The sequence below is a fragment of the Python bivittatus genome, unplaced genomic scaffold, assembly GCF_059951505.1.
Source record: "Python bivittatus isolate LINGU-HERP-01145 unplaced genomic scaffold, Pbiv_v1 ctg000330_np1212, whole genome shotgun sequence".
NCBI lineage: Eukaryota > Metazoa > Chordata > Lepidosauria > Squamata > Pythonidae > Python > Python bivittatus.
Genome location: NW_028277058.1, coordinates 51,396,253 through 51,414,491, shown reverse-complemented (window position 1 = coordinate 51,414,491; position 18,239 = coordinate 51,396,253). Strand labels below are relative to the sequence as shown.

General features: G+C 41.2%; 1 protein-coding gene across 9 annotated transcripts in view; it reads right to left on the bottom strand.

The window, feature by feature from the left end:
• CALD1 (caldesmon 1) overlaps nucleotides 1-18,239 on the bottom strand; it is a 191,581-nt gene that overhangs the window by 46,822 nt on the left and 126,520 nt on the right. The window contains exon 1 of one of the 9 annotated variants that reach the window (XM_007430960.3): nucleotides 9,826-10,092. The exons of the other annotated variants lie outside the window; for them this stretch is intronic. Coding sequence (XP_007431022.1) covers nucleotides 9,826-9,872 — 47 coding nt within the window. The 5' untranslated portion in view covers nucleotides 9,873-10,092. Of the gene's footprint in view, nucleotides 1-9,825; nucleotides 10,093-18,239 lie in introns of those variants that run through there. 9 annotated transcript variants of the gene reach the window in all.

The window sequence follows — 18,239 nt, the reverse complement described above, 5'->3', positions numbered from 1 at the left end:
TAGGCTGGTCAGGAGAAATTTGGCCTACAGTCATCAGCAGAACGAAAGGGAAGCCATGGACCACCCGAGCAATGGAAGGTGGCTGATCTACTGAAAAGAAAACAGAAAGGTGCCTCAACCTACTGCTGCTTGTCACTGAAAATGCAGAACACATTCTGCATTTATAATTCATAATGGCTGGATTTCGAGATGAATAATCCTAAAATGTTACAATAGAATGGAAGAAGTGGCTTGGGTAAAAGGCAGGGGCATTCATGGGGAGGGGGAGCCCAAAAACATGGGCTCTGCAACCATGCAATCAAGCCCTACCCCTTTTTTACATGCTTGGAGGACACCATCTGGTTATCTAGATCAGAGTTTCTCAACCTCAGCATCTTTAAATTGTGTGGACTTCAACTCCCAGAATTCCCCAGCCAGCATGGTTGGCTGAGGAATTCTGGGAGTTGCAGTCCATACAGCTTACAGTTGCTGAGGTTGAGAAACACTGATCTAGATGTACTGAGTAGAGAGGATGGCTTTGAAGGACAGAGGGAAAATCCATTGCCAAGGCAACAATCAAATAAATGAGGCCTGAGCCCAAGCCAAGAAAGTGGTTTATGAAAATGCCTGAGACAGCCCCCCCTCCCCTTAATTCACATGAATATAAAAGAGGGAGGAAGGGAAGCACATTCAGACTTGCGAGATTCTCTTACTAGAGCTACTCTAGTAAAAGTAGCTTTAGGTCTACACAGTGTCTGATTTGGGAAGCGGGAGGTAGAATGGCGGTTTGTTTGTTTTTGGTCGTTGGGACTTCCCTTTTGTATTTTACCTATATTTAATTAATGCTTTCCACTGTCTGCTGCCCAGAGTTTGGCCGTGTAATTTTTTAAAATAAATTATATATAAGTAAGCAAATAAATAAACAAAAGCTGATGAAATGGAGTGCAGCAAGGATGTGCTGCCAGATTGTCAACAAAGGGTTCGCTCCCAAAATGTTGCAGGAGGCTCTCCATAAATTAAGTCTTTCCTGAAATACGCCTAAGCCTATATCTGCGGGGCAGGGCTCTGCTACTAGGCAAGGAAGAATTGGGTGGTTTGGAATGAAAGAGAAGTTTGAGTTCCCCACCCACCCCATAAAATCTCTCTTTCTCATGCACCCAAACACACACACAGAGCCAAGGGGTCCCTAGAGTTCACCAGCCTGCAGCCCCAGCCTCTGTTCAGTGTCACCCTCCCCAACTGTCTAAGGGATCACTAGAGCAGCATCCACTTCTTTCCAACCTGCTCCCACACAAAGGCCATCAATGCTGCCATTTTTGCCTTCGGCCTCCCAGCTCCTCAGCACAGAAGCCAAGAAACCTGACCTCCCCCCCTTGCTCTCAACCCTTAGTGGGGAAGACTGGGTGTGGAAATGGGAGGAGGGGAAGAGGTGGATCCGATCTGCGGACCGAAAGACAAACTGGAATGTTCAGACCCTGCTGGGGTGTGAGAGATTGGGCACGTGGCACATCTTGTCCCAGCAGGGCCCTCAGATACTTGGTTTGCATTAACAAGGGGATTAGATGACACCCCCCAATCTCACAAGGGACTCACGCAAGTCCTTCCAGCACAGCCCTACAATAAATTTACAAAACAATAATTGGTTCAACTTTACAGTGCCACAAAACCTCCTTGGCCCTCCTCCTTCTTAGCATTTTTAGCTTTGTAATTGTCACATCCAGTGTGTAACTTAATTAGCAGTTGCAAAGAAAGCAAAAAAGGGGAAAAGGTAGTTGGGCCATCTGCTCTGGAAGAGTTTTCAACAGAACAGACTGTGCCTGACCAGCTAGCCAGACCATTGCTGTCTAAGCCAAACCACACCATAACATTCTCAGTGGTGGAGGGGAGGGTGGAATTATTATTCACTGCCTCATATCTTTGACCTCACAACTGAAAGCTGGGTATTTTTTTAGTTATCCTTATTAGGACAATTTTGGATCAGCAACTGGCCCTAGAAATTTCCTTTGTTAACACATGCTCCGCATCAGCAATAAAACAAACAAGATACTGCCAGTTTTTAGGTTAAATAAAAAGGACCAGGAGGACAATAAAAACAAAAAAATTAGGAATTGAATGATCACCTTTGCTTGTGTTTCTAGCTGCATCCAAAATTGCATTTAAGTAAAGGGAGGACAGATTCCAGTAGAATGTCAGGAAAATTATTTTAACTCCAACAGCAGTCCACAATCAGGCCACTGCCCCAGAGGGAGAACAGATCTCCCTTCGTTTGGATGTGTTCAAGTGGAGGCTAGACAGCCATCTTTAATTTGGATTTCTGCACTGAGTAAAATGTGGGCCTTGGGGATCTAAATAGCTCCTTCCAGATCTACTGTTCCACAAGTAACTGGAAGCAGAAGACAAAAAAAAAAAAAAAAAGACCCCAGTAAAAATGGTAGGCATGTTGTTCATCTGACCCATAACTCAACTTCAGATCCAGTTCCTAGTGCCAGAGGTTAAGTGAACTTACATTACTTGTTTTTTTCTTTAAAGAAAAAAAAAGTCATGCAATTACAGATTTTTCAAGATTTGTTTTGTCCAATGCATGTATATATATATTTTTTCTTTTTAGAAAGGTTTCTCCACTGAATAGTTTTGAAAATCCAATTAAAAATAAGTCAGCCCATTTATGGACATTTTTCCTTATACACAGCTAGGATGCAATTCTCTTTATTTATTTTTACTTAGAATGTGGATTTTTTTCACCTAATATAATGTAATGAAAATTAGATAACCATTATGGTGTAGGCTGCTGAAATTTCAGAAATGAGAGAGATTTGTATAGGCATTCTACTGATTAGAAATGGTACTTTATCTGACCTCACTGCTTGATAAATCATAAGAACAAAATATATAGGGATACTGTTTGATTTACAATACACTAACCTTCCTGCAATTGTTTTTTCTTTCTCAAGCTTTTTAAAAAAACACTCAGAAATAGGTAGGTAGGTAGGTAGGTAGGTAGGTAGGTAGATAGATAGATAGATAGATAGATAGATAGATAGATAGATAGATAGATAGATAGATTTTCTTGAGGAGAAAAGCACTTTTTAAATATCAGAATGGCTACCTCCTGTGTGTATTTTAATGAAGAACATAATCATGTTCAGATGCAAAAGTGGGAGAGGGCACACACTGAAGCAATAAATTTTATAGATTGGTGGTCTCATAGACTTATGCATCTTTGCACATAGACTCTGTCCTCTGTAAATTTTCTATGAGCCCTGTCTTTCAACGATACAGTCCTTGGACCTCTGGTGAGGACATGGCAAACTGAAGACATCCCTGAAGAAGCAGGGGTGATGTTATGGCTGAAATTACTGGCCAGATGTGGGATCTGGGTAAGTGAAATCTCTGGATAAAGGAGAGATTGTGAGATCGCCCACACATACTCCGGACAGTGGCTCCTCATGAGTAGGTGGCAGGAACTGACATTTTTGTGATCTGCTTATGAGTTGAGCAGCTGGGAGTCGGGGATTCCATCAAAGCTCATAGGCATAATGTAGCCTCTAAGGACATAAGATTTGGCTGATCCTCATTTCTTAATCACTTTGGAATTAATTTTTTATTGCTTTTTAAATATTGAGAACCTATGGAATGGTAAGTTTCCTTAAATCCTTTATTTAAGTATGAGTTTAAGATTTTTTTTTTTTTAAATTGGAACTAACAGTAAAAGGGAAATTAGAGTGTTGATTTTAGAAAGTTATAAATGGACTAAGGGTCCATATGGATTTAATAACATTCTGAAATTAAATATAAGAATCCTTCCTGTGGGAAACTATCCATGTTTTTGCATTCAGAAGAAAAACAACATGATAAGATGGGACTTTGAAGGTTGGACACTAGAGGGCACCAGAAGGAAATAAAGATTATAATTAAAGGAGAAAAATACTTAAACTCAATCTGATAATGCAGACTGGAGTAACATCTTTTATCAATGGATGCACTGAGAGATATTTGTGAACAATGGACTCAGAAGTTAGTTTTAAAGATCTCTGCCATTATTGATAGACTAAATGATGCTACGGAAGAGGAAAATATCTTCATGGACAAGTCTGAAATTAATTTAAATGTGGACTTACTGAGGTATAAATAACATAAGTAACACATTAGTCAAGCACTTTATTTCATTCACATGTTTATTACATTTATATCCTACTACAATCTAACAACTTTGGGTGGCTAACACAATATATATTTTCTAACTTTGTTTAGCAAAGTGAGTGGATAGCAACCTAAAAAGAAGAAAGAGTTCAACCACCCCACCCCCATTCTATTTGAAAGCCACCCTCAATCCACTTTAAATGCATTTCTCCCAAGTGGCCTATTTCCAGCTGCACGTCTGTTCAGCATGAGGCTGTTGTCCATATGTAGAACTTGCAATCATTCACTTCACTATTTTCCCTATCCCTGGCCTGCTCCTAAACATCCAGTGCTACATGAAATAGGAGAAAAGTCTCCTGGCTCAGCTCTATGGATTTCACATATTTTAAGCCCCCAAGCTCTTTGAAATGCAGGAGCCCCCTTCCCCATATGTCCTCTACCAGGGAGTGTCTATAACCTCCCTGACTTGGGCTGAACTGGGCTGGGCTGGGCTGGGCTGAACTGGGCAACATAGCATATCCAAGAAGTGTGTAGGAACCTACATCCTTCTGGCTCTTTGGTGGATGGAAAGAAAAAACCTGTTTCTCCAAAGATGTGAGCCCATTTCATTTCATTGCATTGCATTGCATTGCATTTCATTTCTTCCTACATGCTATATCCTTCCAATGGATTGCAGCTGGCATCATGCACAGGCCAGAGGTATTGTAAATTTAATCCTTATGCTGTGAATGGCAGGCATGGCACGGAACTTGCAGAGTAACAGCTTGATGGATTAACATCAGGCTGGATTCTCTTTTTTCACTTAAAATCCTTTTATTTTAGACATACAGTACAGTAGCCTTTCCCAACCTGGAATTACCCATAACTTCCTAGCCGGTAAGGCTACCAGTCATGCTGGCGAGGAATAAAAGAAGCTGAAATTGAATACATCTGAAAGGCAGAGATTAGGGAAGGCTGGAATACAGCACCTGTAAGTCTAAGATAATTTTGCACCACTATATACAACAGCCTCTTACAATGTGGTAGCAAAACCAAGCCATGTATCCAGAGATATCAGGGTTCATTAATCCTCAGCTATTTCATTCTTCAAAGAAACTGCGTCTCCCATGCTCAAGGGCTATGCCGCTGCAACCCACAACACGTGGGTCTTGAGGAGGTCTTTGCCACTGAGCTAATCATCTGCCAGCAGAGCTTGTGCTATAGAGTAAATGCTGTGAAGATAGTTTTGCAGCATTACGTCTGGAGCTGCAGAACAGGCAGTTCCCCATTGGTGGCAAGTTCTGCCTTTCCAGGACCAGCCCTCACCAACCTGCACCAATCAGAAACCAGGATTGGCTAAAGGCCAATCAGGAGTCAGAACACCTGGCTATAAAGACAGGAACCCAGTCATGTGATGCCTTGCTTGTGGATTGTGTAGCAGTCCGCTTTGCCTCTGAAGATGCCAGCCAGCAGCCATGTTTGCTGGTGAAATGTCAAGAAATCTGTTCTCTAGACCACAGTCATTAAACCCTGAAGCCCAACACTGCCTCTACTCAAAGGTCTGAGTTTGTTTCCCCCCTCCAACACCATGAAAAGAAAGGAAGTTGCAAGGAAAAGGTGAGGACAGAGAAGTTGACTGTAGGCTGGAGTGCCTTTTTTTTTTTTAAACTCTCAGCGGAGGACCACTGGCTTTGCTTGGGGAATTTACTCAGCAGCAAGTTGACAATCTTTGTGGAACTACTTGAATGTGACAGTGAGGACTTGGAACTGAAAACAGCATCTGGGAGGAAAAGAGGGTGATAGTGAATGAGGGAGGGAGGTCTCTCTTACAGAAAATTTAAAAATAACCATAAACAACTTCCAGTATGCTCAGAAACCATACACACAAAAAATACAGTTGACCTAATTGGGACTTTTAGATGAGTAAGTTTAGATAAGAAAAGCATACTTTCCATCTGAAATGTTCAAATGAGTAACCAGCATTTGAACATCTGGAAAGTCCATGCTTGCACCAAATTTGAAATAAACTACTGGTTTGACAAGATAAGTACTCTTCTCTTAAACCAGCCTGGAACTGTTCACAAACCAGGCTGCTATGGACCTAAAAGTCCATGGTAAGGCCAGTACTAGCAGCCAGAACATCTGGGAGGTTGGGAAGAAGACTTGCCAACACTGCCACCCCCAGAATTTCCATCTTAGTTCTGCCAACTTACTTTTGAAAGAAAACTATAACCTGTTGAGAAAATCCTTCCCTTGATATTTCTTCCATGAATTTAAATTAGGGGGCTGTAGACCCTGGATTGCAGCAAAGCCAAAGGAAATCAAGTCTCTTGTTACTGTCAAAGATGCAGATTCACCTTTCAGTGTTTCAATTCTACCTAAAGACTGCTATGGAGAAGAAAGCAATTTTTCCAGATGTACCTCAGATGGGAGGTGGTGACACCCAAAATGAAATGGAAAGAGTTCACTCATCAGTAGAGAAAAGAGGCATTTGAAAAGCAAAGAAAATATTTTCATTGTGATAGAAAACTAGGACAAAAATCCATATGCAATTTTTTTGTATGTGAAATATATGAATAATCCTCTAGTATTGCAGCCTGGTGAAAAAATCATTTTTATTTTTAATAGATGTGAATGCTGATAAACAATAAAACCATAATGCATCGTAAGAGAACAAATATAAATTGTGTTTAAGAGACCAAGCTATGGATCAATATGGCCTGGCTCAAATCTCACCACTAAGAACTTAAGAACAACCTTTTTCAAACAAATTAAAAGTCCATCTTATCTTGTCTCCCATAATGGCCACTCAGATGCCCCCAAGAAGCTGCCAAGAAGATCAAAGTGCCAATCCTCTTCAGTGATTGCTCCCCAAGAGCTGGTATTCCCTGATACCAGCCTCTGAAGGGGAAAGGGGGAAAAAAATAACACTAGGTGGCTTTGAATAAAAAGGGAATGATGGATCTAACAAAAATTTAAAAGAACCTAAAATCTGTTAGGCTTTGTGGTCTGTTACCTTGGGGGAAAGTCAGGTGACTGGCAATGAACGGAAGGAGGCAACAGAAGCAGGACCAAATTCAAGATGGCCCAACCATGCAGTGAAGGCCTTATCCTTTTTTTACATGTGTCATGATACATGTCAAAGAAGGGTGATGCTTTGATCACAAGTGGAGTCTGATATTAAGTGCGGTGGCCACCATTTTAAGTTTTTTTGAACCCCCGTCCCATGGACACCCCTGGGCAGGACAAAGATCAACAATGGGAACAATCAATGTCATGCCTATATTGTTTTCTGCCAGTACAAGGATGGGTGGACATTAACTCATTAGAGTGGGAAAGGCCCTAACCACTTTTATAATCCCATTTGTTGTTGCCATCACTCTATCTTTTAATAGCAAATTCCAGACTTCTGTTACAAACAGTATGAAAAAACTTTCTTATCTTTAATTTTTTTTTAAAGCCCTTTTTTATCTTTTGTAAATGTTCCACCATTCCAGTTCACTGGTTACCCACAGGTTTCCTTTAGTTCTGTAAAAAAAATAAAAATGCTTTTTTCTTTATCCATACTGTTCCACTGTATATGCTTTTCTCATGTTCTCCCACCCTTGTTTTTTTTTCCCTAATCTTTTGATTTATACTACATTTTATCCCACCTTTCAAAATCTCTTCTTAAGGATAAAATTCTCTGCACTCTTATCTCATTTATTATTTCAAGAACCCTGCAACATAGTTCTTATAATAGCTTCTTAAGTTGATGAACATCAGTGAGACTTTAAGTGAAGCTGGAGGAACCTTAGTATACAGTCTGCATGCATACACATCCCAGCACCTTTTGTTCAGACCCCAGAGCATCTTCAGAGCACCTCCAGAGTGGACTAAGCTAAAACTGCCAGCCTGCTTTGGAATAAGCCAAGGGAGGGAGGGCAATGGGCATAGTAGGCACCTTGAGAAATATACAACCATTCTACTCTTTAATATCCACTGACCTCTTGTAAAGTTCAGACGAATTTTTAGTGGCTTTAAAGGCAAAATAGGTGCAAAGGCTTAAGGCATCTATTTCATCTCTTAACTCCTGCCCAAAAGCTTAGTCCCACCCACCCTAGTTGCATCATGACATCACCCATCACACCTCCTCTTGTCCTCAGATAGCAATAAAAATGGCTCTGGACTGCAAAAATCTTGCCCCCTCCTGCTCTAAGCTCTTCTTAGCTCTAAGCCCTTCTTACTTCACTTTTTTAATGCAGAAAAAAGAAGCAAGAAGAACCATTCAGAAAATGGATGAAGCCTGTAAACGGATTTAGCTGGATGTGCGAACACAGGTTTCGTGCTAACTTATCTGGGTTTACCTCTCAGTGGCAACAGATGCTTGGAAATATTGACTGAGTCCACACAATAAGCTACACCAGTCTAAAATGAGGTTGGGTAGTTTGTAATTGATGGGGGAAACTCAGCCACATCCTTAGATTTAGGTGAACCAAGCATTCACATTTAGTCACAATATAATTTACTTAGACATAGTATATTATGTGAGCACAGCAACTGAGTTTTATTAATTCATGTTAGGCATTTTGGGTGACTGAGTCAGTCATCTGAATCTCCTCAAGTCACATACTAAGAATATTCCACCTTCTACTACGAGCAGATGAGTGAACTTTCTGAAAGAGGGAAGGGTGAGGTGGGGGTTTGGTAGCTGAAAATGTGCAAACTGAATCAGAGAATTCAGCAGCCAAGTTAAATCAGGTTAACGTTATCAATCCAAATGAGTACCTGACAGTTAGGTAACAGTGATTATCTTACCCTCAACTAATTTAATTGGGGATTATACAGACTGCAGATTTATTTATCCAGATTTAGTTAATGCAGTCTTACAGTCACGTCCTTTGTTTGAGGAAATCTTTGGCCTATGCACATTTTGTCTTCTTGCACATTCTCACATTATGAATCATGCCATACAATCCAGAGGTTTAAAAAAACCTGAAAGAGATATGTTTGGATACTTTTGTATATGGATTATATTATTTCTGTATGTTTAAGGCAAATCATGACAACTGTTTTATAGCTTCTCTTTGCAAACAGTTATGTTTCATTCAACAATGACAACAACAGCAACCACAAGCAGTTTTAACTCATCCCCAACTAGAATCATATTGTAGATTCAGCAACCTCTGCTTAGAATCTAATTGAAAGCCCTTTTCCATCATTTTACGAAAGACAGAAATAATTTTAGAGTACTTCAAAGAGAACAGAGGTAGAGTTGCAATTTCTGCCCTGAAGGTATTTAAGGGGTGGTGAAGCCAAGAAAATGTAGTTCTTTGATCAATATATCATCAGTTATTGCAGTTCTGCTGTTTGGTTTAAAATTTGTTCCATTATTTACCTAGAGGTTAAGCAACATCCAAATTTCACACTGATGAAAGCAACTTCTGAACTGCACTGCATCAAGTAAGCAGCCAAGGAATTTCTTAAAAAGAATCCTGCCTATTCTATTACAGTGAAATGCTCTTGTAGCATTAAAAGTTATGGTTACTTTTACAACAAAGCATCGCGAGGAGGAACGTCAGATAAAACTGTAGCATTTGTGCACGAGCCTTTGACATGTTGCAACCTATTCCGCTCATCAAAGCCAACTTCCAGCTTTAAAAAAGAAACCCCACAGCCTGAAGAGTTTGAAGCCATACACACACCCCACAGCACCAATACCACCTTCAAAATAAATCAGAAACTCACTTTGAAAGACCTGATAAATTTGTCCTGCAAAACGCTCCGCTGATCATGCCTGGAATAGAGGAATGAGTAGAGCCTCCCTGCTCGTTGACAGCTTCCGAGAGAGAGGAGCAGCTGAAGTAGGTTAGAGAACTGAATGAGGCAGCAGAAATATTTCTTTTGCCTTCAGGCAGCTGGAGAAGAAATTGGCCAATTTTGTTCCCTCCACCCTGCCTGCAAACTCCTCTGGAGTGATCCTTTGGTGGATTCTAGGGCAGCCCCAATGGTGTCTTCCATCCACTGCCTCCCTGTCCTGAATACTCCTCCTCCTCCTCCTCCTCCCACATAGACCCTTAGCAGTAAGATCATATGATCCCAAACTCCCACTCCACCCCACACTACCTTTACTGTATTCTCTCGAATAGAGCCCCATTTGCAATACTGAAGCCCATTCTCTGCAAGCACAGAGACAGACCAGACAAGGTTTTTCCTCTACTTTGTCATGATGTCACAAGTAAGCAGATACCATGCTGCATTTAGGTTTGATTCAGTTCGGTTTCATTGCAGTGAGGACCAAGTAGCTGCAATGTGAAACTCGATACAAAGGTGTTTGTTTACCTACAAATACAAATAGCCGCTTGCAGCAAGAGACACATTCCAGGTAAGGCAGCATATGCAGCGAGGACTATATTTCAGAGCAAGAGGCTGTCTGAAGAGCAAACAAGCACTTTAAAGATTAATGGATTATTTTCAGCGTCTCTTTCATGGACCAGAGTGGTTACATCAATGGAACACATCAATCTACGTGATCAAGATTCTTAAAAAAAAATAAAATAGGAAATTGTGAAGTCAAAAGATTGAGAAATGCAAGTGAGACATGTCTCCTGACCCTATCAGTTGTGTTACATACTCCTGATCTCACAAATGCATAGAGATACCTACCTGCATTGAATCGAGTCATATGGGTGATGCTCCCAAAGGAGATAAAACACAATGCATCTGATAAAATCAAGTTTAAAAGGATCACATCTACATAGACTGCTGTCCGCTACAGAGGACCCTTCATTCTGAAAGCCCTACAAAGGAGGATAGTTTTGACCATTCTGACCTCAAGGGGCACAGAGTATTCCAAAGTGAAGGAATTGCTATTAAGAAGGCTATCTTACAAACCCCTGCCCCCTTGATTTCTTGGAAGTGGAAAGGCACACATAGAGCCAATTGCAATAATCTAACAAGATGACAAGGGCATAAGCCACTGTTTTCACCTCCTCCTTGTCCACAAAGAACCATGCCTGGTAAACCAAGCAAAGCAGGAGAACCTCTAGATTGCTCTCTGCTCCTTCAGAAGCAACACCACCCCATCAAGAGCAATTAATGGGACATTTATGGATCCAGAAGGTCTCTGTACCAACAGCAATTTTGCCTTGCTAGCCTTTAGTCTGAGTTGTTCTACCTCATCCATTCCCTCACAGCTTGCAAGCACCAGGCCAAGACTTCCACCACATTTCCAGCCTGGTTTTGGGTACAGTTGTAAAGCTGGTACATCAGCATATTGATGATTCCTGACCTCCAGATTGACATACGATCTTCCACAAAGGTATCATATAGATATTGAGAGGAATGGGGGAGAGTGCCCTACCATGGAGTATTCGAGGGCTCAACCTCTCCCCACAGTAATACTAACTGGAGCTGCCCATTTAGGAAGGTGCTGCATCACTGCAAAACTGTGCCTCCAATCCCCGACCCATGTAGGTGGCCCAAAAGAGTACCATGATCAGTATCATCCCACGGAATCACACATTATAAAATAAATTAATAAATTGACTCTGTCTTTCACATAATTTCTCCTTATAAGAAATGGAAATAATATTTGGTGCACATCTTCACAATGCAGCTGCATGTTTCATACCCAAAGGACAATTCAAGCCCTAAACAGGACAAAGAAAGGTACAAATGCATCACAGAGTGATATCTGAAATGAGTGGTCTCAAATATTGTGACTTACCAGATAACTATCTTTTTAAAACGAAACACTGTGTTTTTAAAACAAAACCTTGTTTGATTACTTCATTCTTCTAATAAAGCAGTTTAATTTTTCCAGCACTATAGAAACTTAGAGTGAAAATTTGGAGAAGACAGTTTTTATAAATGATTGCCTAATTTCAAAGACACCAGGTCCCCCATCCACTTCTTTTTCCCCCTCTAATATATCACTTCTCAGAAAACAACACTTATTTGTCAAAAGCTTCACAAAACCATTGGTATTCTGCCGGAAAAAGAAATGTGTTTGTTGTTAAAAATCCAGCATAATGACATTAACATCTGTTCATTGTTTAAAAAATAATATTAACTCTTCACTACCCAGAAAAGCTAGGGATACCATAAAGAAGTTGCATTTTGTTACAGAGCTAGAAATTTGTCTTTAAGATTCTCTGCTGCCCACCAGATGTATTCAGAGTACAACTCCCAGAATTTGCAGCCAGCATTGCAAATGGAGAAGGCTGCTTTATGCTCACATAAAATTGATTGGAACAGGAAATACTTTATAGCTGTCTTCTCAAACCTGTCTCCTTCCAGATGTGTTAGAACTGTACCTCCCATAATTCCCAGGTAACATACTATCTACATTTTCTGGAAACTGTAGCCTAAATGCATCCAGAAGTCACCAGATCTGGGAAAATATGCTGTCTTGAGGGCTAACCTAGCCTTCACGAGGATGGACCTTCAAATGTTGCCTTTATGCAGAATTTACTGGGGCACCAGGAAGAGACAGATTTGAGTAATTTGTTTGTTGTTTAGTAAACAGAGCAAAGGCAATAGTAAGTATTATCTTTAAGATGCTATTAACACACAAAGCAATGGAAAGCATATTTAGGATTCCATCTCCAATTCAGTCTAGGTTATTTAATGGGTCAAAACAAAGTTCTTTAAATTCTCCCTCCAAATCCCAATATGGTGAATCCCAATATTTATATACAATATGAATCTCCCTATTATCTCAGGTTATTTGAAGAGAAACTTTCTCATGTGCCTCTTCAGTAGATAAAACTAGACATAGCAACTGCAGAACAGGGCCTTTTATATGGTGGTACCAAACCACTGAACAATCCCTCTGGGGCAAGGATGTATACAAAGTGAAGGCAGGAGAGGTGGCTACCTTGGGGCCCAGAGGGACATGAAGCACCAGGCTGCCCTTTGCCCCACTCCTTCAGCAAAAGCGATCACACAGGCCCCCGGGAGGAGCTGCATGGACATGGAGAGAGCAAGTTGCTGCTGGTGCTCCTCAGTCAGCCATCCATCTCTGCCCCTGCTCCCAAGTCAGTCAGCAGCAACCTCCTCTTCCTCCTCTGTTGAGGAAGCAGGGACCACAAGGGTAAGGGCATAAAAAACAGGCAAAGCTTTGATCACAAAGCCACCTTGACTTTTTCGACCATACCCTGCAGACACCTCTGCAGGGAAGATATACTTTGAGAGATGTGTGGTGGTATAGGAAGAAGTGACTACATGACCCCCCACCTCCCTTTCTCCTGCCTGCCTTCGATAGCCAGAGTCACTGGGGGCTCAAAGCCAGATCTCTCTCACCACTGGGGGTGGGAGGCATCTGGTAGGTTTGCCTTGGAGCGCAGAGAGGTCTACCCCCAGATCCTTTGTCCTTACCTACCATCAGATCCTACCTCTGACTACCAAAGCCATTTAGAAGAGTTTTTTTTAAATTTGATACTCCTGCTTTTAGGTGTTATGTCACTGTTGTTTAGATTCTTCTTTTAAAGGATTTTACACTTTATAATCCCTCCATGGATCACTGCCTTGTCGTGGCGAAGGGGCTTGAGTAACTCAGTGAAGCCATGAGCTATACCATGCAGGGCCACCCAAGACGGACAGGTCATGACAGAGAGTTTTGACAAAATGTGGTCCACTGGAGAAGGAAATGGCAACCCACTCCAGTATCCTTGCCAAGAAAACCCCATGGACAATGTCAAAAGGCTAAAAGATATGACGCCGGAAGATGAGCCCCTCAGGTCGGAAGGTGTCCAATATGCTACTGGGGAAGAGCGGAGGGCAATTCCAAGTAGCTCCAGAAAGAGTGAAGTGGCTGGGCCAAAGCCAAAAGGACGTTCAGCTGTGGATGTATCTGGAAGTGAAAAGAAGGTCCCATGCTGTAAAGAACAATATTGTATAGGTATCTGGAATGTAAGATCTATGAACCAAGGCAAGCTGGATGTGGTCAAACATGAGATGACAAGATTGAACATTGACATCTTGGGAATCAGCAAACTGAAATGGACGGGAATGGGTGAATTTAATTCAGGTGACCATCATATCTACTACTGTGGGCAAGAAACCCTTAGAAGAAATGGAGTAGCACTCATAGTCAATAAGAGAGTCGGAAAGGCAGTAATGGGGTACAACCTCAAAAACGACAGAATGATCTCAGTGCAAATCCAAGGCAAACCATTCAACATCACAGTAATCCAAGTCTATGCCCCAACCACTGATGCCGAAGAAGCTGAAGTTGACCGGTTCTATGTAGACCTACAACACCTTCTAGAACTAGCACCAAAAAAAGATGTCCTTTTCATCATAGGGGATTGGAATGCTAAAGTAGGAAGTCAAGGAGTAATCGGAATAACAGGCAAGTTTGGCCTTGGAGTACAAAATGAAGCAGGGCAAAGGCTAATAGAGTTCTGTCAAGAGAACAAGCTAGTCATAGCAAACACTCTTTTCCAACAACACAAGAGACGACTCTACACATGGACATCACCAGATGGTCAATACCGAAACCAGATTAATTATATACTTTGCAGCCAAAGATGGAGAAGCTCTATACAGACAGCAAAAACAAGACCAGGAGCTGACTGTGGCTCAGATCATGAGCTTCTTACTGCAAAATTTAGGGTTAAATTGAAGAACGTAGGGAAAACCACTAGATCACTCAGGTATGACTTAGATCATATTCCTTGTGAGTACACAGTGAAGGTGATGAATAGATTTAGGGGATTAGATTTAGTAGACAGAGTGCCTGAAGAACTATGGACGGAGGTCCGTAACATTGTACAGGAGGCAGCAACTAAAACCATCTCAAAGAAAAAGAAATGCAAGAAAGCAAAATGGCTGTCTGATGAGGCTTTACAAATAGCTGTGGAAAGAAGGAATGCGAAAAGCAAGGGTGAAAGGGAAAGATATAAGCAACTGAATGCAGATTTCCAGAGAATAGCAAGGAGAGATAAGAAGGCCTTCTTAAATGAACAATGCAAAGAAATTGAGGAAAACAATAGAATGGGGAAGACTAGAGATCTCTACAAGAAAATTGGAGATATGAAAGGAACGTTTAGTGCAAAGATGGGCATGATAAAGGACAAAAAAGGCAGGGACCTAACAGAAGCAGAAGAGATTAAGAAGAGGTGGCAAGAATACACAGAAGAACTATACAAGAAAGATCTTAATGTCCCTGATGTCCATGCTGGTGTGGACACTGACCTTGAGCCAGACATCCTAGAGAGTGAAGTCAAGTAGGCCTTAGGAAGCATTACTAACAACAAAGCTAGTGGAGATGACAGTATTCCAGCTGAGTTATTTAAAATACTAAAAGATGATGCTGTTAAAGTGCTGCACTCAATATGCCAGCAAGTTTGGAAAACGCAACAATGGCCACAGGATTGGAAAAGGTCAGTTTACGTTCCAATTCCAAAGAAGGGCAATGCCAAAGAACGCTCAAACTATCACACAATTGCACTCATTTCACATGCTAGCAAGGTTATGCTCAAAATTCTACAAGCTAGGCTTCAGCAATACATGAACCAAGAACTACCGGATGTACAAGCTGGGTTTCGAAGAGGCAGAGGAACTAGAGATCAAATTGCCAACATTCGCTGGATCATGGAGAAAGCATGAGAGTTCCAAAAAAACATCTACTTCTGCTTCATTGACTATGCAAAAGCCTTTGATTGTGTGGATTACAACAAACTGTGGCAAATTCTTAAAGAGATGGGGGTACCAGACCATCTTACCTGTCTCCTGAGAAATCTGTATGTGGGCCAAGAAGCAACAGTTAGAACCGGTCATGGAACAACCAATTGGTTCAAAAACAGGGAAAGGAGTACGACAAGGCTGTATACTGTCACCCTGCTTATTTAACCTATATGCAGAGTATATCATGAGAAATGCCAGGCTGGAAGAATCACAAGCTGGAATTAAGATTGCAGGGAGAAACATCAACAACCTCAGATATGCAGATGATACCACCCTAATGGCAGAAAGTGAAGAAGAACTAAAGAGCCTCTTGATGAGGGTGAAAGAGGATAGTGCGAAAGTTGGCTTGAATCTCAATGTTAAAAAAACTAAGATCATGGCATCTGGCCCCATCAATTCCTGGCAAATAGAAGGGGTAGAAATGGAAGCAGTAACAGACTTCATTTATTTGGGCTCCAAGATCACCGCAGACGGAGACTGCAGCCATGAAATTAAAAGATGCTTGCTCCTTGGGAGGAAAGCTATGGCAAACCTAGATAGCATAGTAAAAAGCAGAGACGTCACCTTGCCAACAAAGATCCGCATAGTCAAAGCTATGGTTTTTCCAGTAGTAATGTATAGCTGTGAGAGTTGGACCATAAAGAAGGCTGAGCGCCGAAGAATTGATGCCTTTGAATTGTGGTGCTGGAGAAGACTCTTAAGAGTCCCCTGGACTGCTAGGAGGTCATACCAGTCAATCTTAAAGGAAATCAACCCTGATTGCTCATTGGAAGGATTGATAATGAAGCTCAAGCTCAGATACTTTGGTCACCTAATGCAAAGAGAGGACTCTTTGGAAAAGACCCTGATGTTGGGAAAGATTGAAGGCAAAAGGAGAAGAGGACGGCAGAGGATGAGATGGTTCGATAGCATCACTGAAGCAATGAGCATGAAACTGAGCAAACTCAGGGAGGCAGTGAAGGACAGGAAGGCCTGGCGCGATATGGTTCATGGGGTCACGAAGAGTCGGACACGACTTAATGACAAAACAACAACAACACTTTATAAGCTGCTTTGGGTGATTTTTTTGCAAGGATAGCTTTAAAATGTTGCTTATCAATTAATCAGAGGGTAGAATTGAGGCATAAGCAATTTCTTGGCCTTATGAAGGAGTCAACATCTGTCAAATATCCAAATAAGTACTATATTAAGATAACTTTCATTTGAATTACAATGTACCACTACTTATAAAAACTTGTGCTTTCTCCCAGAACTCAGTGGATGACTCTTATCTCAGCCCACTTCTCTAGCAATCTCTAAAACAGAATATTCCTCATTCTTCACTTTGTTATGTCCATCATAATCACAGACTAACAAGATGTGATATCAGTTCCTTCTCTCACTGCAAGTTGAAGCCTGATGAGAAAACCGTATTTCTACAAGTAACTTCTCAGTCAGGAATGCAGGAAGGGATGCAAAAGGCCAGCAAGAAAGGGAAACAATATTTTATCAAGATGATAGAAAGAAAGATCATCTCCATGAAATGTTTCCTGGGTAGTTTTGACTACTATGTAAGATGGTAAATATATACCAAGTATTGCATAATGGGATCCCTATAATCCTTGTGATTCAATTACTCTTCCAGGGTTTCAAAACTGAAGGAGAAAATGTAGAGATTTAAACCTTTGTTTATAAAACTTCTTCATAATCCTCTTTCAACCCTAATAAGCCCTTTATATGCAACAGGTACATTTTGTAACAAATCAGTTTAAAATATACTATGAAACAGAATAACAGGGAAAAAATCAACCCCTCCCCAAAAAAACCCAAGACACAGGCAAATATATTGTAAGCCACTTAAAAAATATATCTTGGGAGAAAATATTCTAATAGCCCACCTAAAATTTAAAAACAACAACAGAAAATACTAGCCTGATTTCCTTTTGAAGGGAATTCCCCAGTCAGGGTGCCCCAACAGAGAGGGTTTATCATCTAGCTTTCGTGGTGCTTGCTGAACTTCGCTGAAAATCAATGGGCAGCAAATAAATATTAGCATTATACCCCTATGGCGGAAATGCAACTATGGTCTGAACCACACAAAGGTTGCCCGGTGTGGAATATGGGCTACTAGCCATTTCTCAAGGGCAGGAATGGGCAACTTTGTCCTCTACCCATCCCCAGGAGGACAATCTCCACCTGTCTTTCCCTGCTGCACATCAAAAGTAATGTTTCCCTTGTGCTGGCACCAAAGGGGTTGTCCAGGTCATATAGTGCTTAATTTCATGGTAAGCCAAGACCTCCATTCCAATCAGCAACTGCATAAGTGGCAGGAGCCCTCCCTCCTATTGGTTACTATCCTCCACAGTAATTTTGTCCTGGGTGGCTGCTGGACACCCGGTGGACACCTTCCTCTTTGGAGTCTTCATTTCGCCAATGGAGCAGTGAAATACTAGAGTTTTCCCCCCACCCAAGTTTACTGCTGAAATGGT